Source organism: Periplaneta americana, chromosome 2 (genome assembly GCF_040183065.1).
Source record: "Periplaneta americana isolate PAMFEO1 chromosome 2, P.americana_PAMFEO1_priV1, whole genome shotgun sequence".
NCBI lineage: Eukaryota > Metazoa > Arthropoda > Insecta > Blattodea > Blattidae > Periplaneta > Periplaneta americana.
The window spans coordinates 143,976,553-143,998,722 of NC_091118.1; the positions used below are offsets into that span (position 1 = coordinate 143,976,553).

Sequence of the window (22,170 nt, forward strand, 5' to 3'; positions counted from 1 at the left end):
GTAGCCTTACAGGTACTGAAATAATGTTTTCGTAAATCTAATATAGTGTAAATAAATAATATTGAAGATAGTGTAATGAAAATTTTGAAAATATTCCAATGGAAAATGTTTGTAAGGAAATGAATTAACAAAGCAATTCCTGTTACATCATAAACAAAAGATATGTGCCCATGTGTTCTAAAAACGTCAGCTGTATAGCTTCAGCAGATTTCGAGAAAATTATTTAATATTCTGATGATAGGAAGTTGCGCACCAATATTACCTTAAAAGCATAATGCGATACGAGTTTTGTTAGGTGATATTAGTTAGAGTTAAAATATATACCTAGGTAAATTTGCTTTGTACTATAATATTGTTTTGATTAGTTTATTGATTATTACTTTTATAAGGCTAAAGATATCATCAATATCAATTTCAACTTATCATGTCATAATCTTTTTCTTTGGAATATCATTTCCTTTATGACTGATATGTTTCATTCACTTAGTAGAGTATAACTGTACTATTATGGAATTTATGTGAATATTCCATCTTAACTCTCCATTATGTTATTAACATTTAAAACACAAGTATAATATTAAGAAATTGGTGTTAGTACTTTTGTTTTACAGGCAATAAATGAAATATCAAACAGAAGGAAGCCACATAAAAATAGCGACATATAATTTCACGTTCCTTTTGAAGTTTGTACACCCCTGTTTTCTTAATCCAACAGGCTGCTTATTGATATACATAATTCTTCCTACTTCTATACCTAGCGCTTGATGCCCGCGCACGACGTCAAGGTCAGAAAAATGTGCTTGCTTTGACATCACTGCCTTATACTATCCGACACTCAGCAATGCTTGCCGTCAGGTACTGTATACTCGTATCAGCCCGATACATAACTGTCTCTGCCGGGGAATGTGGAGTGGGGAGTTACGGGATAGTCTGCAGTATCTTAATTGAGGTATTAACGCCCAGGACTGATGTACTATAAGTAAACCTACCAATTAAACTCTCAGATAGTTGTACCTGGGTTTCTGACATGAAAGTTGATTCATTAATCGGCCAACTATGAGATGACTTCGACTAAAACTGCAGAAATAATATTTTAATTAACTTATGTAGATGGGTATTTTATGCACATCGGAATTTGAACCTGGTACATTCTGTCACATTAACCATGATTAAAATGTATTTGGGCGAAATCTTCTGCAAATAATTTCGTATTATAAACTAATAATCTCTACAGAATTCATACTTATGTGTTGTTTTTATTCATTATTTTTAAGTCTATAAAGACAGTATATTTACACAGGAGGCTGCATCTTTAATAAGACTGAATGCTGCATCTCATAGACCTTAATCATAACCTACGTGACCCTTTGCATAAAGATCAATGCTATTATATAGTGTATATATAATTTAAACATTTATGTACGATTCGGTAAAAAAGAATAGTGCGTCACTAATGCGAAATGTTGTAGCTCAGCATAACTTCCGCTGCCATTTCGCTTTTATATTCAGCCCCCAGACATCTTTTGCAAATTTGCAACCTCATAAGCAATTCAATATAAGAGAGGTTCTAGTTGACAATTTATCTTCACAGAGTGGACGTCTTGTTTCAGCTTGGGTTACATGGGAGGCATCAGCGCTGCAAATGGCCGTCACAAACAGATCACACGCTATGGCCAGACCAAGATTGAAGAGTCTCTGCGACCTCCGGAAGGAGGTTGGGGGTGGATGGTTGCTTTTGGCATGGCACTCATGTTGGTGAGTCCTTAGAAGATAACAGACAATTCATCGACTGATTTAAAAATCAAGTGAAATCATATCCTCTTTATGAACATCTAATTCATGAGCATCGTCTTCAGTTTCATTTTTAATCACAAATTTCTCTTTCTTCAACATCATCATCATCATTCTTACGATCATCAGCAGAATCATACTCAAACACTAACATAGTCTTAGCGTCCTGAAAGAGCCAAAAATGTGATCGGTTGCTGCAGAATACTCCTCAAAAAAACTGAGTTAGGCTACACGATTCACTAAAGCCAAGAAGTCTTTGTCACCTTCAGTTAGTGCTTGCCTATAATTTAATGTGGAAACCATAACTGTTTTCAGACTATTGTTGAAGTGTATAACTATTTTAAACAGATTTGTGGCAACAGATATTTTGACAGATTTCCCAGGGCAAAGAGTAACCGCTTGTTGTACCCGTGCTATTTTTTCAGATGTTCTAATGAACTTCGATTTGCCCACAGCACCTTCCTTGTCCAAACTCAAGCTGCAGTCTTTTTCTTGTAATTTCTTCACAAAATCTTTCAATTGTGAATCTTCGTGGAATTTTCCTCCGCTGAAATTTCACAATCAGCTCTCGTTGCACGATAATTATACTGGCAGATAGATAAAAAGTTTCACACAAAACAACCTTTGTTCGACATTGTATGCCATTCTATTTGCTAGCGGTTGCTGAATACGTCGCTAAGGTTACACGTTGTACATAAAATGATGCCCAAATTATTCATGTAGGTGCAAAGTACAGAAATGTATTTGCATTTAAAAATACGGGTATATTGTTCCTATAATAACAGTACATAGTGATTTCTATTATGGATCTAAAAATATGTACTTCATTGAATTCATATTCAAATTGCAAGTTTGAATATAAACATAACGTTGAGATGGAAGCTGTTAATTTTACCATTAAATGCGACCAATCACTTCACTTACACATTCGCGTAGAAGCATCAACAGGGACAGCTCCACGCTCTCTTAAATTTTCATCAAAATAAAAAATTCTAAATATAGGAGTGACGCAGATTTCTAAATTGAGAATGGAATTCAAGCACAGTATAAGTCTACAATCGTACTTTACAGCCTTGCCTTCGGCAATAAAAAAAACAGAGTAACACTGTAAAATCTGCTTGTAGTATCAGAATTAGCACCCAGACTATGCCTGTAAGAGTATAAATAAAAAATTATTATCTCGGTAACAACATAAAATCAACTCCTTCTGACAATAAATCTATTAGTCGACAATGCCAGTCGAGAGGCAATAGAATTTATTATTCCTTACGTGTACTTTTCCAATTTTGAATGCTCACTTTTTTTTTTGTTGTATTTCTATTTACTTAAGCTGTTATGTTTACATAAAGTCTGCATTGTAAAATAGCCTTGGAAGCATTACAAGCCAAAAGTCTTCCTAACGTATACTGGTTCGGGTTTTAAGTTTGTCCTAAGTATCCGGAATCAAGATCTTTAGGGGTGCTATGCATAGACATTTTGCTACCCCGCGCTACGAGCGTGCTAAACTAGCCCCGGCTATCGACTGATTACTTGTACAGGATTCATATCATATCATATCGCTAACACTGGTTTATGAATACGAAAAATGTTAGTTCGCTGATCATCCATCGGAAGCCCGCGCTAAGAATGTCTATGAATATGGTCCTAAGTGATCTTAATTTATAATGTATGACTATGAAGTTTAGTAATAATCGGTTGAATATAGGAAGAATAAGTATTTAGATGCGACTGAAAGTCATTCATACAAATAAGAATATTCGGTACTTGGTTATTTAACGACGCTTTTTAAACTACGAGGTTATTTAGTGTCGATGGGATTGGTGGTAGCGAGATAATATTTGGTGAGATGAGACCGAGGATTCACTACAAACTACCTGACATTTGCCTTACGGTTGAGGAAAACCTCGGAAAAAGCCAATCAGGTAATCAGCCCAAGCGAGAATCAAACCCACGCCTGAGCTCAACTCCGGATCTGCATGCTTCTGAGCTACGCCGATGACTAATATTCAGTATTCCAGCACACGCTGTAATACGGTACTCTAAAAATCATCTTCTGAACACAAAGTTTAAAATCTCATAAGGCATCCAAAGACTTCTAGCACATAAATTTTAAGTTCATATTCACTTTTTGTTGGCAGCTCAGTTGATAGAGCGCTGGCTTACGAACCTGATTCCAAATCTCGGTGATGGCTTATTTCTATTTGTAGTGGTCAGAGTCAAAGTTGCGAGCGTTTTTATCGGGACTCCTCCGTTTTTCACATAGTCCTAGTCATTCCACCAATACTCTCCACAATCCCCATTTCATTATCATCCATATCTCGAAAAATACTTTGTTCGTGTGATATCAAATCGGCAGTCCGACATGGTAGGTATTCCTCGCGGTTTGTCCAGAGATTCCTAGGTGGTAGTGGTATAGTCCTACCATCGGATCTGTGCCCCCGTAAGATATGCGAACTGAACCTTAATTCCTTCTCAGCCTCGGTAATTCATTTCTCTCCCTGTATTCCTATTTCTCTCTTTTCTATCCCTCTCTCTTTCTCTCCTCCACTACTCACAATTTTGAGCCTTCTTGTGGGACAGTTTATTTGCACTTGCAGTCCAGTGTTGTCAACTCAACATGAATACTGTAGCACGGAGTGGTGAAAGAAATATTATTAAGCAAGTAATAGCATTTTGCATAAGTCAATCAGCGTCATTAGACGTACTAAAATTAAATTATAAATAAGTAATAATTAACCTTACATTATTATAAGCAATATTCAAGAGACGTCCACACCTGTGGAGTAACGGTCAGCGCGTCTGGCTGCGAAACCAGGTGGCCCGGGTTCGAATCCCGGTCGGGGCAAGTTACCTGGTTGAGGTTTTTTCCGGGGTTTTCCCTCAACCCAATACGAGCAAATGCTGGGTAACTTTCAGTGCTGGACCCCGGACTCATTTCACCGGCATTATCACCTTCATATCACTCAGACGCTAAATAACCTAGATGTTGATACAGCGTCGTAAAATAATCCAATAAAATAAAAAAAAATTCAAGAGACATGACACTGTTTGACGGAAGTTTGGCAACATTCCTATTCGGCAAGTTTCGTGGCCTGCTGTTTAACGTAGTGAGAGAGAAACGGGTGGAATGGGGTGAGTAGAGGCGTTAACTTTTCCAAGAACGACGACAGCGCTGAAGGGGGATAGATTCGATGGTCCGACAATAGTAGTATAGGCTACTCGCAGATGCACAGAAGAGATACCAGAGTCCTCCAGATCTTATCTTCCTCATAACTGGCACACGACTATTCACAGAGGTACGGCATACCACCACCAAAGTTATAGTAGGCCTTTACGGATTTGGTCTGGCTGATAGTGGGAGCAGGTTTGTCCGTGCAGCACAATCAACACGCAGCTCATTCCATTAGGAGTGCACAAAACGCATATTTGGGCTGAATTGCTTAGGGATTCTTCATGTCTAGCATGAAAAGCACTTCTTAAGACTGAACTCTATTTTTTAATTTGTCAGTTCCAAATTCTGAACAAAGAGTTTAGTTTCAAGGATCTTTAAATAAAAAGATATTCACTTTTATCTGATATTCGTTCGTATTTTCATTCATTCATTCATATGTTGATCCAATACAGACCAGTTATGTCGAACATCGGTCCCAAGCTGTGAACTTGAACGGACTGCTTGCCTCCACTATTACCCCCCTTCTCTTGCAACGATTCAACATAAAATTCAACATAAAGTAGGTAACAGATAAGACTGATCTAATGCATATAAACAAATGTCTTACTACTAAGCGGCTGTTCTTTGCATCATCTTTGTACAACTTATTAATTTATGTATAAATTCTAATGAATAACGAATGAACATGATATGACGATGATGATGATGATGATGATGATGATGATGATGATGATGATGATGATGATGATGATGATGATGATGATGGTAAATAACAATAATGAAGTGCTTCATTTATAATGAAATCACTCTCTTGTATCTTATTAGGAATTCCTTGTCTTTACTTTTGGAATTTTTTATTTTCACAAATTTTACATTTTTGGGCGCCATATCCGAAGAATACAGACGTAACACTGACACTAAATTTGTTTCACTAATATACGTCCTTGTCAGTGTTTATTGCCATTAATTAAGTTTGAGAGAAACTGTTCACATTTACAAGACCCAAGCATTGCTACCAAATGATACGCAGATTGGCGAAGACTACTGAATATAATTTCAGACAATGACATCATTCAATTTCAGACTAGGTTTCCTGAATTCCGCAAAAGTCTAATTGTTTCTGTGCTTTTATTTTAATGAACATATAATGACGTGTTAGCCACTGGGATTCCCCGAAGTTTACCGAAATATTTCAAAGGTCCCTCATCAAACTAAAATGGTTGGGAACCTCTGATCTAGTGTCTAGACTAGATTTGTGCGTTAGCTTGAGCAATCTTCAGATAGCGGTCTCCTTTTACTCCCGCAATTGTGTTCATCGTGGACATAAGAATCGATCAGTGGCGTGCAAGTGTAAGCTACATTTATATTTGTTATAAACAGAAAATTAAATATACTATTTATGTACATATGTAGGTGAAATACGTCTTGCACTCATTGAGAATGGCACATCACTGAACCTCTGTGTTGTTTATTGTTTCTATCCACCTGTCCGCTCTCTGTGAGCGCGAGCCCGCTCAGAGACAGGCTTAGTACTCCCAGCCCTGGTCTAGACCAGCCGTGGCGAAAATGCAATCGTGCGCCGAGCAACTGTGTAACCTGAAACGTGCATAGCACCTATGGAGGGAGGCGGACACCCGAAGGGGAAGCGAAGCAACTGTCTGACTTATTAACTGATTTTCATTTTCCTTACGTCAAGCACTTATATAAAATTTTATACAGTACAAGGCTACAAACTAATGTTTAGTATGTGTAATGAAGAAAGAAATGAACAAGAAAACATAGGACACATTATCACAACCTATTAATTGTCTTCAGAATGTGTCGGCGACAGAGTTTCAAAATCAGGAATTATGTCACTTACTGCCAGTCGTAGTTAATCACGAAAGTATTTGTCTGTCAGTCGTGATCTAAATTTTGTTTTTACTATTTCCATTGTTGAAAATAATTTTTCACAAACGTAAGTTGTAGGGAACATGGCTTCAAAAGAGCAAGCGAAAGAACGAAGCTTCGGATATTTATTTTTTGACAAAGATTTGAAAGGTTCAACATTTTTCAAGTCCTTATATCTAGCTTTCATTTAACATCACATTGTAAATCTGTGAGTTTAAATTGAAGATCTAACCGCATTATTCATACATCTGCTGAAAAAGGAATGACGTACAGAGATGATGATGATGATGATGATAATAATAATAATAATAATAATAATAATAATAATAATAATAATAATAATAACAACACTTAACCTTTTAATGTTTCATCAGTAACATGTAATAGCTTATAATGCCGTTTATGTTATACAACCGTTTTCCTCGTAATAATTGTGAAAAAATCATACATTTACATTTTCATCATATTGTTAGCAACAAAATGCGTCTTCCCATCCTACTTGAAACTTTCCTTTTTGTAGAGATACATGGTTTTGAGAGAGACATTGCGACGATGCGCCACTCGCAGATCAGAGACAAATACAAATGGAACGGAGTTTGACTCCAGTGAGTGAGAGGGTTGGGGTTGTGGGAGGTAGGAAGCAAGGGAAATGCACAGCAATCATTGCGAGCCACAATGTCCTCGTGAGTCACATTTTCGCCATGGCTGATCTAGACCATACGGAACGTTTGTCACAGGGTATATAGCGAAAGAAGTAGAAATTACACATCGTTAGAAATCAATACTAATAGAAATAATTGATTAATAATACGATTGCAGTTATAGAAATCAGAAGTAAAGTAGCGTACGGAACCAAAAATTCTGTAAGGACATCTTCCATGCGCCACATTGAACTTAAAAATACAAGTATACAGCAGTGAAACGACGCATAATCCGATATGGATTACAGCATTTATACACAATGAAAAATGTTTGTATTGATGTTCTATACTAACTCTGTAACTTTGTCATATTTTATCTCATGTAATGTGTATATTGTTGCTTTCTAACTGTTTAGATATCTACCACCGGGCAATACTTGTCCTTCGGACCGCTCTTCAGCGGCATTTTGGAGCAGCTCGGCGAGCAGACAACAGGTGCAACCGTAATCATGACTGCATTGACCGCGTCTGTCAACTTCACAGGTGAAGCCTTCTTTTTTCAGGTCAGACCTAGGCCTTGTTAACTTAATGACGCTAAACAGAGACAATGAGAAGAGAGAAGAGTTTATTGATGAGAAAAATAGAAATGATGGAAAGAAAATCGTATAGTAAATAAAATTACTCTGAAAATCCTGCTCCAAAGTAGTTTTGTGCATTAAAAAATCTCATCGTTATCCCTACCCTCAAAATAATTCGGAGCATAGCTTTTAAACCCAAAACCACGTCTGGATTGTGCAAATTGTCACTCTCGCGAGCGGCCATCAACCTGTCTGTACTCTCGTTTTCGTTCGGCTTATAACATATGTGATCTTTTCTGAATCCTTGTGTCCGCGGCACTTTACCGGTCGCGATGGTATTTTGCTCAGAATTTTTGTTGGGCATGCTTGAAATTTTTACTATAATAAAAAAACTGAGTCTCGTAACTCTGGTAATTTAAATAACAGATAATTGGTATTTTTATTCACTGATTTCGATGTGTTTAAACTATGGAACGAGATACTGTTCACTTCCGTATCTCAAGTTACAATGACGCAATCATGTAGTGGCGTCGCGGGTAGGTTGCTAAAGACGGCCATTTTTGCCGCGGCCCCTTTCACCCCTCATGCATATGGTCCAACCGGTTTTATATATTAAGAAGCGATACCTGTTCTATATCAAACTGTAAATAAATAATTAATGTAGCCCTTAAAGTTTCCGTGCAGTAAGTGTTTCAAATTTTGCATTTTTTGGAACACCTGAGACTTCCTACGTACCCCCTCACCTACACTTGGTGAATTATACAGTTTTATGTCACGAAATTTTTTAAAGAGAGTCGTATAAGAAACCGAAATACTCTGATAAAAACCTGCGCTGTAGCAAATTTGCAAATAAAAATTTCATAAAAAAAAAATAATCCTTAATGAGTCTAGTGAGAAGCTTGCAGCTGACTTAGGCCACGTCTTGATCTCGTTCATGGTTACAAATTTCTTAAGTACTCTGAACTACTTCAATTTCCTGTCAAGCGAATGCAAAGAAATATCAATGAGATATCTTCTACGTTACGTAGTAGGGTAGTACTGTATTTCTGAGAACCGGATCTTGGATGGAGCCAAACACTTTGGCTTATTTTGGTCCATTGTGTTCCCTTAATGCAATGTTGTTTCAGTCCGACATGTGTCCCTGAATGATATTCGCGAATTCGATGCTGAGAGAGAAGTCACCTGCCTTATCCTTGACAGTCAAATGCAATCCCTAAACGAGTATCTGATAACTAGTCTTTGAAGTTCAGGTACCGATGTTGGAAATACAGGTTGACTGATAACGGAGTGTTGGACGGAGGTGGGGGAACAGGCTAGGGCTTTTTTACTTTTGCCGGTCTGGTTGAAGGTTTTTTACATAATAGCACTGAAGCTGGGAAATGACAAAATGCGTCACAATTGCTGAAAAAACACAGCCTTAATTATGGACTAAAATGTGTAATGATATGATTTTGAGGTACCTATTGGTATCTATGTATATTTAAAAATTATAGCGTATAAATCCAAATTATAAATGGTAAAATTTAGAATATTTAACTTAAATTAGTATTAATATATTATTATATTTAACATACTGTATATTTTAAATAAGTTTCTTGTTAATTTGTGAAACTGGTACTTCATTTTACTTCATTTGATTCTTAGTTTACTCTACTTTCTTATCAAATTAACTTCTTATTAATAGAATACTTCACTTATTTTCATTTTAAGTAGGCTATAATATTATCTCCGTTTCTTGGTAACTAGTTTTACTCTTACGGGGGTTAGGTTTATATTAAATAGAACATATTGTTTTCTAAATGTTTTATATAGGCCTAAATATTGTTTCCTTTATAGTAATCTGATTAGTTTCAGACAAGTTTATTTCTGTAACCTGTGTTTTATAATTACTATGTTTATGTTGCTTCTTTTCCTTATTTTGTAATTTATGTAGGCCTCAAGTTACAAATGGTATGTGTTCTGATATTGTAATTATTAAGAATTATGAAGAAGATTGATTAAATGTGAATGATAGATAAAATAAAGGAAATATAGATAATATTGGTGGAATGAAGAGAAAAAACGTCTCCCTGTCTACTGCTATCGAGACGGTGATCGATCTCAGGCCGTCTGGATGAAAACCCAACGTCCTAGCGCTAGCCATAGACGCGGAATAATTTTTTATGTCTCAAAACAACTGTGAACACGTTTTCTTTCAGTATATTTTCTATACGGCTTGCTGTTGCCGGTAGCAGCAGTGGAGAGAAGAAGAAAAGAAAACAGCAGTTTCTCTCTCTGTTCTACTTTGCACCAATGAACTCGCTATGTAGCAAAATAGGTATCTGACGAAAGGGAAAATATACTTCAGCGATTAGACTGGTTTCAAGATCAAGTGTTTTTAAATATACTTGCACATGAAATTTACCTTGAACTTGAATTTACTCGAGTGACCTTGAGCTGGTATACTCGATTGGCCTTGAGCTGAAGTTTACGGATTGGTCTTAATCTGAAGATTATATCCTTTATTTTCATCTGAAATTTACTTGATTTATCTTAAGTTGAAGTGTATATATATTGGTGAGAATTATGTTACATATGTAATGAACTAAAGGTTCTCGATTCATTTACAGCTCAATTATTTTCGATTTACTTCGAAATGAATTATTTTCGATTTATTTCGAACTGAATTTTTCCTATTTATTTCCGTTGAGTTATTTTTATTTATTTGCAGGTCAATTTTTTAATTTTTATTTGTAGTTAATTTTTTTTTATTTGAGATTAATTTTTTATTTTCAATCTTGATCTAAATTTTTATTTTTAATATCGTCGTAAGTTTTTGTATTTAATCTTGAACTAAGGCCTAAGTTTTATTACTGAAATTCTGAGCTGATTTTTTATTTCTATATCTGAGCTCGATTTCTATTTTAAAATCCGACCTATTTGTTTAATTTTGGATTGAATTTATGATTTTAATTTTGAGTTCAATATTTGTGTGTAATTCTGAGTTTAATTCTTACTTTTTTTTTTAGATTTTGAACTGAATTTTTATTTTTTATTTCGAGCTAAATTTCTATTTATAATTTTGAGCTAATTTTCTATTTTTAATTTTAAGCTTATTTTCTATTTTTAACTTGAGTTGGATTCATATTTTTAGTTTAGAGTTGAATTTTTATTTTTAATTTCATGTTGAATTTTTATTTTAAATTTACAGTTGAATGTTTAATTTAAATTTCCAGTTGCTAAATTTTTATTTTAAATTTAGAGATGAATATTTGATTTAAATTTCCAGTTGTTGAATTTTTATTTTTAATTTTGAACAGAATATATATTTTTTATTTCGAACGAAATTTTTTCATTCATATTGGGCGGAATTTTATGATTCATTCTGAGACTGTGGTTGTTGAAATGTTTTCGATTTATCTGTGCTCTATTTTCCTTCCGCTGAATTTATTAAATTCATTTTTAATTATATGTTTGAAGTTTTAGCTCAAAGATTACTGGAAGAATTGGTTTGTGTTTCAGGCTTGGTGACGAACCATCTCCTAAGGAGTATGACATACCGTACGGTGGCGGTTCTGGGTGCCCTGCTGTTTACTTTGGGTATCTTGCTCACCATTTTTGCTCACAGCATGGTGCATATAGTCATCACGTACAGCATCATTGCTGGTAAGTCAACTACAGCAGTATTTAATATTAATAGGCTACTGGATCTCAGAACATATATTGTCGATTGTAATTACAGTATTTTTTACGTCTGCAGACAGTATACGAAGCTATTTGTGTCTTAACACATTAGTTTACATGTTAAAATTTCAAATAATTTACAAAATGTAATGAAAATTAAATTGAAAATAAACAAGTGGTAGGATTATTCAAGGAAGAAAGTAAATGCCATCATCTAAGTAGAATGAAGTAGAAACAGAACGAAAACTTAGGATTCACGATTCTGTACGCAAAGACATTTTAAGAGATATGTGTCTGAAACTCAGTAACTATAAATGTAAGAAGTAAATACAGTAATATCGTTTATGATATAGGTATGAAGAACCTCCTTGTAGAATTAATTTAATAAATAACTCCGAAGTAAGGACAATTATTAAGATAGAAGATTGTCAGAAATTATTAATATTATTACTAAAATGAAGTTGCTGGTGCGACCGTTCGGCGACACAAATAATTCGCAGAACAGGAGTAATAAACACAGTAAGTCCCAGGCTGCAATATAAGCCTTTGGGCCCCTCCTACGTAAACAAATTCGAGAGAATTGGAGAGCTATGTGACAGCATTAATGTAAATAATCTTTTGAAGAAAAATAATAGAAAATGTGTTAGGAACAAAATCTTTACACTTGCTAATATCACAGGTCTGCAAAATTAAGGGTCATAAAAATTTTTCTCAAAATTTATGCTACATTTATAATTTCTTGAGGTGCTGAATCCAAAACTGAGCTCAGATAAAACAGTCACTAAGTGAAAGAATTAATTTACTCACCTACGTTTTGCTGTGTACACACTGAAGTTCGTTGTGGGCTCTTCTCGTTGTCTGGCACACATCTAAGCAGACCCAATTCCTGCAACACACGACCAAGAACATTAAGGGTGGCGCACGTAATATATTTTGTTTCACTCTTTCAAATGATCAATTTCGTTAATGAATACACTATACACCCCCTGTTTAACATAACCCAAGTGAAAGATCAGAGGTGTGGGGTCCGGAGAACGTGGTGACCATGATTTCCATTTCTCCCTTTCGATCCATATCTCTGTATTTCATTTAAGATTCCCAAACTACGCCAGGAAAGAGTGGAGGAGCACTATCTTACTGAAAGTTTGCACTAGTGTCGGGAATTTTGGTTATTGCAAATAGTTCTAACATATCGAGATAATTCTGTGACGATACAATGGATTCCGCGAAGAAGATAACATGAGGGAGTCAGAAGCAAACGATTACAAGTGACATTTCTAAGAACATGAGTTAATTGTATCCAGGACAAGCTAAAACAGCTAAAATTTTAGTGGCAAAGAGATATATCTTTTAACCACGTAACTAGGATTGCCAACTTTTTTTTTAAGAAAGTACAGGAGATTAAGGAATCGACAAAATTTCACATATAAAATTGATAAATTATTCCGTTCAGTTACTACAAAACAACTTTATTCTACATTTCGCCAGATAAGCTCTAATTAAGACTATTTTGAGTCAGATTTTGTCTACGTAATAGTCGAAGTCGACTGCAGTTTTCAGCTATGATTTGATTAGATGTGTCGTGCTCATGTTTCGAACATCTGTCCAATTATTGTTCATGAGATGAAACAATCTCTTTGTATGAGCATTACTACTTTGTATGGGTAGAGAAAAACTAGCCAGTTTTTTTTTTCAGATTTATTACATTAACATTGTAAGATTTTAAACGGTTGAACAATAAAACTCATTCTTGGCAAGCATTACTTTCTATAAAGACTGCATATTTCAATGCATCTCTTGAACAACAAAACCCATTACAAAAACAATCATCATTCACGGCCAAATCAAATGTTTAGAATAATGATTTTTACATTATGCAAAAATAAGGGAGAAAAATGCTCGAAGGGAAGGAAAATATAAGAGATGGGAGACTGTTGAAAATTAGGTACAAATGCGGGAGATCCCGGGAAATACAGGAGGATTGGCAACCCTACACGTTACGCACTAAAATTGAAATAAATTTCACGGAATTTACGAATGCTTAAGTACTTTAAATCACATTTTCTAAAATATAACTTAAGTGCACTTGTACCCCTTTGCTTCTGACCCCATCAAATTTAATTATTCTTATCTCGTTTAAAGCACACCATATATTACACCTTTCGGATTATGCACTTATGTACGCCCGGAAACATAAAAAATAGCTTCAATACTATTACTTCACACTGTAAGATCTAAAAATTATTCGTCATTATCAATGTCATTAAGAATGTCCACAGAAAAACAGTATATTTCGAAATCAATTATCTTGGTAGAATGCATGTAACAACAGCCTACTTGCTGAGCACTTACGCAGTGATTTCTTGGTTATACAGTATGAAAATAACTTATTCACATGGTTTCAACAGTCTCGTCACTTACAAACGATTTATAAGAACCCACTTTGTTCACAAAATTTCCTGTTATTGCTTACTCCAAAGGCGAATGCTGTTTTTGTGTGGCGGATCCTCATTAAATCCATGACGGTATTCATGTCAGACAATAGTAATGGATTCAAATTGTATAATCTATAGAACTCACTACGCCTTTCTTCTTGCCATCTTGCTGACTGTAATAATAATAATAATCATCGACAGCAATCGATCGGTAAGTGACGATGATAACCGTGATAGGACAAAACCTTGTGATATAATTCTTGCATTTGGTTACTGTTCCCCACCACGAAGTGTATTACGTAAGGTTTTGTTATACTTTAATACAAATTCAATTTGTAGTAGCAGCGGCAAACATTTAGCAACACACGAGCTGATTGCTGGTCCGCAAAGTGATCGTTTAAATCAATTCGTCTGGCAAGATATTTTGCTAATATGTCTCCGAGAACATTCTGCCAATTTATCGTTATCAGACGAATCACACGAAATTGTCCCCGAGAAATCCCAGTGAATTTTTCCGTTCGCCCTCTGCATCAATGCTTTAGTCATTTGGACAACCCTACAGTCCCCCCTTGCACACAGATTTTCTTCCTGCTTGCACGGTCAAAAGGATATAACATACAGACCGATTATTTAGTCCTGACAGCTCAGCGACGCAAAAGAAGGGAAGTAATAGGAGTAGTGGGGAGAGCTCCGGAGTAGAGATAAGGGCGAGCGGTCGATAAAGGAATGCAGTACAGCTTAACTGTACTAGAAACATACAGCTCTACCTCACGCATGACATCCGATCGCTCCGAAGGCAAGCGAGTAACTAACCCAAACACCCCTTGGCGTAACTAAATGGACTCGCCTGACCCAGGCGCACATCTCCGGCGACAGTCAGGACTAAATAATCGTACTGTACACATTTTTCGATTGTCGCATTCCGAGCTGTCTATAATACATCTTAGCAACACCGCGGTGAATTTTCACAGCACTTTATGTAACGATATCACTATAATGTTCTTTTATGTGGCTTTCAGGTATCGGGATGGGTCTGGTGGCGCCCTCATCGTACCTGGCCATCAACTCGTACTTCGTATCCAGACGGGGCCTGGCGATGGGCATCTGCCAAGCGGCCATCGGCCTCGGGTTCATCGCGGTGCCTTACTTGGTGCAGGCCATGCTCAACACGTATGGGTTCAGGGGTACCATGCTGCTACTGGGTGGCATCGCCCTTAACTCTGTAGTTGGGGCTCTGCTCTACCATCCGGTGGAATGGCACATGATTCGACTAAGACTTCACAAAACCATATCTAAAGAGGAAGAGGGTAAATACCCTTAAACACTTCAATTTACATTTTCATACCACTGTCGCCTATCAATATTTTATTCCCCGAATACCAAGAAAGGAATGAAATAAACTGATTAAAACTACAGAAGTGCATCAGTAAAATGTAAAGGAAATCTCACGAAGTCTCGGGTTCGGCTTCACATAACTGTGAGAGACTCGTGGATTTAGGTTTGACAAAGCCGTGTCTTAAGAACTAGTCGACTTTGCCTGGCAATTGGCTTCGTTTCCTGCTTATATGCTCTAATAGATTACGCCCGTTTTAAGGCATCTATCTTCCCCTTAAAATTTGTTTCAAGATCCTCCAACATGACGGTGCAACTTCGAATTGAGACAAAGAAGTCTTGAGTTTTAGAGTTCGCACATTAACTCTCATCAGTCACAAAATTCTGTAAGATCACCAGAATCGTTTTTATAGTTTGCATAATACTGTATGTCCAAGTTTTCTCTTGCTATTAACATTATAAGCGAGTAAAGAACGTATGACTACATATTATATAAGGGAACGGATGAATGAGTGAATAAGCGAATGAGCGAATGGATGCATGAATAGATAAGTGAGTGAAAGAACGGATACGTGAAAGAAAGGATGGGTAAGAGAGAGAGAGAGAGAAAATAGGGACGAATGAGTGAGAGAGAAAGACAGGAACGAGTGAGATTAAACAGGGACGAATGAGACAGAAAGGAAGAACGAACGAATTAGTCACAAAGAGGAAAAGGTACGAGCAAGTGGAAGAGAGAAAAGAGGGAGAGCGAGTAAGAGAAAAAAGAGACGAGCGAGTGAAAGAAAAAAGGCACAAACAAGTGAGTGAGTGAGAGAAAAAAGAGCCGAGCGAGTGAGAGAGAGAAAAGAGGGAGAGCGAGTAAGAGAAAAAAAGAGACGAGCGAGTGAAAGAAAAAAGGCACGAACAAGCGAGTGAGTGAGAGAAAAAAGAGACGAGCGAGTGAGAGAGAGAAAAGAGGAACGACCAAGTGAGAGAGAGAGTAAGAGGGACGACCGAGCGAGTGAGAGGAGAGAAAATATGGACGACCGAGTGAGATAGAGTAAGAGAGCTAAAGAGAGATGACCGATTTAAGAGAGAGAAAGAAGAACGACCGAATGAAAGAAAGAAAGAAAGAAAGAAAGAAAGAAAGAAAGAAAGAGGGACGATCGAACAAGAGAGAGAAAGAGGACGACCGAGTGAATGAGAGACAAAGGGCTAACAAGCGGGTGAGAGAGAAAGAGAGCAGAGGGACGAGCGAATGAGTGGAGAAAAAAGAAATGAACGCGTGACAAAGAAAAAAGAGACGAATATGAGAGAAAAGAGGTACGAGCGAGTGAGAGAGAGGAAAGATAAATAGGGACGAGCGAATGAGAGAGAGGGAAGAGCGAATGAGAGAGAGAGAGAGGGACGAGTGAGAGAGGGGGAAGAGGGAATGGGGTAGAGGGACGAGCGAATGAGAGAGAGAAAAGCGAATGCGAGAAAAGAATTACGAGCGAGGCAGACAAAAAAACGAACGAGCGAGCGAGAGAAAGCAGAAACGAGTAAACGAGGGGAATGAAAGCGAGTGACAGAAAAACGAGAGACGAATAAGAGAGAGAAAATTGGAACGAGCGAGTGAGTGAGAAAAGAGGGGCGAGTGACAAAGAAAAGAGGAATGAGTGAGAGAGTGAAATGGGACTAATGAGTGTCAGGAAAAGGGGACGGTTGAGAGAGAGAAAGAAGAAATGGGACGGATGAGAGAGAGAGAAAGAAAAGAAAACGGGTGAGTGAGAGATAGAAAAAGGGGACAGTTGAGTGAGAAAGGGAGGGAGGCGAATGAGACAGAAAAAGGGCGGCGAGTGAGACAGAAAAAAGGATGGTTTGAGAAAGAGAAAAGGGGGACGGGTAAGTGAGAGAGAAAAGGGGACGGTTAAATGAGAGAAAATTTGAGTCAGGTGACTGTGTGAAAAAGAGAGAGAGAGAGAGAAGGGAACGAATGAGTGAGAGAGAGAAATGGAGACGGATGAGTGGGAGAGAGAGAAAAGGGGGGACATGAGTAAGAGAGATAAGAGAGAGAAAAAGAAAGGGGAAAGGTGAGTGAGAAAGAAAAGATGAGTGAGCGAGAGAAAGAAGGGGTGAATGAGAGAACGAATGAAGAAAGAAGTTATGAACAAGAGAGGGAAATCAGAAATTCTCATTTTTTTAAACAGGATAAACACGGAGGATTTAAATAAAAGTTTAAAATGTTGAAGTGTGAAAAACAAAGAAAGAAGTTGGATCATGTTACGTCTCTCATGAACTGGTTCACCATGGAAGAAGAATAGAACTCTCTGCCTTCAGCAGGAATCTATTGCCCTATATAGACTGTTTGGCTATCTTTGATCTTTAAAATTGGTTAATCTTCCCAGTAATTTGACCATGATAGAAATCATATTACTAACCCAATAAAAATTACGAATAAGATACCTACTTGAGATAAATTATATTTCAACTTAACGTAAATGTTATACATATCAAAATTTTCACCAGAAGTGGAAGAAAACCCGGCAGAAGACAGTTGAAATGGAGAAAAATTATGGAGAAGGTCATGCATGAATCTTCCGACATTTGAAACGTCACGGAAGTGAAGTAGTTTAAATTCATTTTTTTAATTGTAGGTCTACACAGTGCTGTAGATGTTAATACGTTGAGAAATTGATGTAGGCCTCTATGATCCCCCCCCCCCGCCTCTGGTACAAAATAGGTGCCTGCGTTCGAGAGGAAGCAAGTAAAGTGATTTTACTCTGATATGTTGCAGTTATGAAACAATCTTCGTTTACAGATTTAAATCGCTAGTTACAAAATGTGTTCTTCAGGAAAAGCAAGTGTCAGCAACCTAACACGGAAGAGACTGGACTAACTTAACTAGTGATAATGCGATAACGTGAGGGTTATCGCTGATATTCACCATTGCCATATGGTGAGTCATTAACCTGTACTTGCCAGCACGAAAACGAAGTATATACATTCAAGAGAACTGAAAATTTCTCTAAAGGTATTCCTTTGTGTAATGACTGAGAGAAACTATTAAAATGTTCCGCTACGAATGAAAAATGACAAGTTAAGGACTCTGCCATTGCACAAAAATTAATTCGTCGTCTCATTTATCAGTCTGTTCTCCTTAATACAAAAAATAAAGGGAAAAATCGTTTATTTTATGTGTATTTATTATTTATTTGAATCTTGAAGTGGGTCGTCATTGTTTTATTTCATATTCATCCATAGTTTTCTGCCCAAGGACAGCTCGCTCACTGCATTCTCCAATCTTCCCCATTTTCCGCTTCCCTTTTAGTTTCCGCGTACGATCCATATATCTTAATGTTGTCTATCATCTAACACAGCGATGACCAAAGCAGGCATCGTGATTACATCGTGTAATCACAGGCATCCAAACAGGTAAGGGAGATTGCTATACAACTCTCCCTGTCTCATTCGCGTATTGCAAGTAAGCAGTGGTGGTATCATGTTGCTCTCTAAACCCTCCGACTCTGCACAAAGGAAGAGAAGGTTTTGTACAGAATGGGAAGACGAATTTTTTTGTCGTTATGTCAGAGAAAATGTAATATTAGCCTATGTTTGCTTTGCTCAACGGTACAAATAGAAGTATATAAGTAGAAGCAACATCAAAAGGCATTACAATAATTGCCATGCCGATTATAGAGGCATAATAGGTATAAGACAAATAATAAGTTATAATAATTTATCAGTAAGTGTTATTCTACTGTACATGCATGAATACAGCTATTCTTTTAGATCTATTCCCTTAAAGTAAAAAATGTGAGAATTGAATTACAAACTAAATCATCGATTTGCAAACGGCTGTAGATTTCAAAACAACATGCAGGGACTTAGATTTAAAAGGGACTGAGATATTTAAAAGAATGTGTAAAACAAAATATCCCTTCCCTAAAACTTCTACTTCTGAGATATTAGCGTTTCTTTCTTCTACTTATGTATGTGAACAGTTCTTTTCACAAGTTACACTTACCAGACGCAAAAATAGGTCTCGACTTAAGGATGAAAATCTTAAAACACAGTTGAGAATTGCCGTGTCTAACATTCAGCCAGACTTCGTTTCGTTTTTAGAAAGATGTAGGCTACAGAAAATAACTGAGGGAAAAGGTTTTTGTGTTTCTTCAATTTATCTTACAAATGAGGTCTGCTTGTTTTCTTATTAAATTATTAATGCTTTAATATGAAACTATTTGCTTCTTTGCAACAAAGCTATTGAATTTAATGAATATTGATTACGAAAAAAGACACATTCTACCTAGATATACATAGATAGACAGAGAGACAGACAGACAGACAGACAGACAGACTGACTGACTGACTGACTGACCAGTTCAGCATTTGCACTAACCACCACTGCTTGTAGTTTTCATGCCAACTACTTCTCCCCCATCTCCTTATTTCATACCCTGTGTTTCGCGTGTAATCACTGCTGTTCGAGTTTTGGTCACTGCTGATCTAACATAGGAACGAACCAATGTTTGGTTCGGCTTCACAGGTAGTTTTATCAGTCTCATTTTTCTTTGAAGAGATGGGAGCCCAAAAGCCTATGAAGTGTTAACAGGACAGGCGAACGGTACTGTGAACTGCTGTGCTAACGTGTGATCCCAGCTCTACAGAAGGGAGATATTTTGAAAGTAAATGTTTTTAAACCTTCTCTAGAATCTGTTCATCAATTCTCTTTCTCACGCGATATAAAATCTTCACATCAAGTTTAAAGTTCTCTCGATCGATAGTTTTTAACGTCTAGAACTGAATAAATAAACGCAGCTTAATTTTAACGATAGAAAGTTGTTGCAAGCAAAGAACCGACTTCTGACAGTTCCGTAATGTTTATTTTTGAACGCTCTTCTACCCGTTGACCGCGTGTTGCAGTCAATAAAAACTGAATTCGTCTCGCCTTTCCTGTGTCAAAAGGCAAGTAAAGACGGCGTTGCCAAGTAGATTCTTATCTCAATTGTCATCATAATCTAAACGCTTCCTTCCGCACTTAAGAGGAGGTTGAAAACTGAAGTGATCAATGCTGACTGATTACTATTTAGTTACTTAGCTTTTTTATTTTGGAAACCACTCAATCAATAATGACCCAATTTTCCATAAATCTACATACAGGTTGTAAGGGGTATAAGTACCATTATTTTAACTGATGATTATCCATGTCATAAGAAAGAAAAAATGTCCTTACAATTTTTTTTCTAATTACAATAGTTAACTAATTTTAAAGTTTACAATATTAGACGTTTTGCAACGTTCCTAGATAGGGAGGAGTGGTTTTATAAGTACACAGCACAGCTCAAGCGGGTACAGATGCTCTGTTCTAATGCAGGAGCGGATCATAATAATATGAGCAGCAAATACAAACTTTCAATCTCATTAATAGAACATTATGGTAAATTTACATTTTACGTAACAATATTGCTCCATTTTATGTCCAAAAAATAAACAATAATGGTTTTCTGCACAAAATCACACGAATTTTTTTTCTAATGCAAAATCTTAATCTCTCCCGCTTCCAAAAATCAGGATAATTTTTAAACAAATTTCTGGTTGTGTGATTTTCGAAACAGGGTAAGAGATTCCTAGTTTCTAAAAAATCGTTGAGAAACTACTGCAAAAGTTCCCCGATTAGGTAACCTTCTTTGAGGAAAACATTGACGGTACATCCTTCTTGTCTCACTTGAATTACGACGACTTTCCCCATAAATTAATAGCATATGATACTCAATCTGTAAATGACATTGTAAGTTGTTTATTGAATACCTTGTTCTGAACTGTCATCCGCTCGGCAGTATACCTATGGACAGGATGCTTGAACTCAGCTGACTTGTGCTTACGTCTGTGCAGAGTACTGCCTGCTGAACACGTTACCACGTCTCTCACGCCAGAATATTAACAAATTTAAGCATGCATTTTTATTTAATTTCACGAAAACGTAATAGAACATACAAATATTTATTTAAACAAATATCAACTCTTTGCTAGATATACCTACTGGTTTAATTGTTTTCCTAATTTTACTAACGTTATAAGCAGTATAACGCAAATAAAATAAGAAAAGAAATATTTTATTCTGGGAAAATTATCAAGTTTTGACCCTATGTTGTATGGACATTTTTTGATCCTGTAGACCGTCCCCGACAACTGTGAAAAGGACGGCACTTATACCCCTTACATCCTGTATGTGTCTCGCATATGCCACATTAACTTCATTCTGATAGCTATATTGATGATTTCTTTCGAATTACGAATTTTTAAAATTCAAAACATTGGTTTTTAATGTACTTTTTCTTAAAAACTATCATACACAAAAGTATGAATATTTTTTCGCACACATTATGAGCTATATGTTAAAATCCAAGGAGCAGAGAATCTCATATCTTCATTACCATCATATAAAAATTATATTGTAATATTCAACATTTACAACAGAAAAAAAAAGTTTTCAGAATATTTTACATGCGGTATGAACGAGTCTTAAGATGTATCAGTATGATTGTTCGTTACTTGATGTAATACAGTATAATAAGCGTCTGTGCAAAATTTGAATCAAATTGGACATGTAGTTTCTGAGAAAAGGAACACTGAAGATTGCAAAACGTCGTTTTGAGAAAAACAGCAATAAAGATAAATTTATTTTATTATTAATGGTGCTATGTAGT

At 36.4% G+C, this 22,170-nt stretch overlaps 1 protein-coding gene across 4 annotated transcripts in view; it reads left to right on the top strand.

The window, feature by feature from the left end:
• Positions 1–22,170, top strand: part of LOC138694635 (monocarboxylate transporter 9-like) — a 127,088-nt gene that overhangs the window by 75,866 nt on the left and 29,052 nt on the right. For all 4 annotated transcript variants that reach the window (XM_069818557.1, XM_069818556.1, XM_069818558.1 and 1 more), the window contains exons 2-5: positions 1,611–1,755; positions 7,911–8,037; positions 11,574–11,717; positions 15,190–15,477. In XM_069818557.1, the coding sequence (XP_069674658.1) occupies positions 1,621–1,755; positions 7,911–8,037; positions 11,574–11,717; positions 15,190–15,477 (694 nt within the window). In that variant the 5' untranslated portion in view covers positions 1,611–1,620. The remainder of the gene's footprint in view (positions 1–1,610; positions 1,756–7,910; positions 8,038–11,573; positions 11,718–15,189; positions 15,478–22,170) is intronic.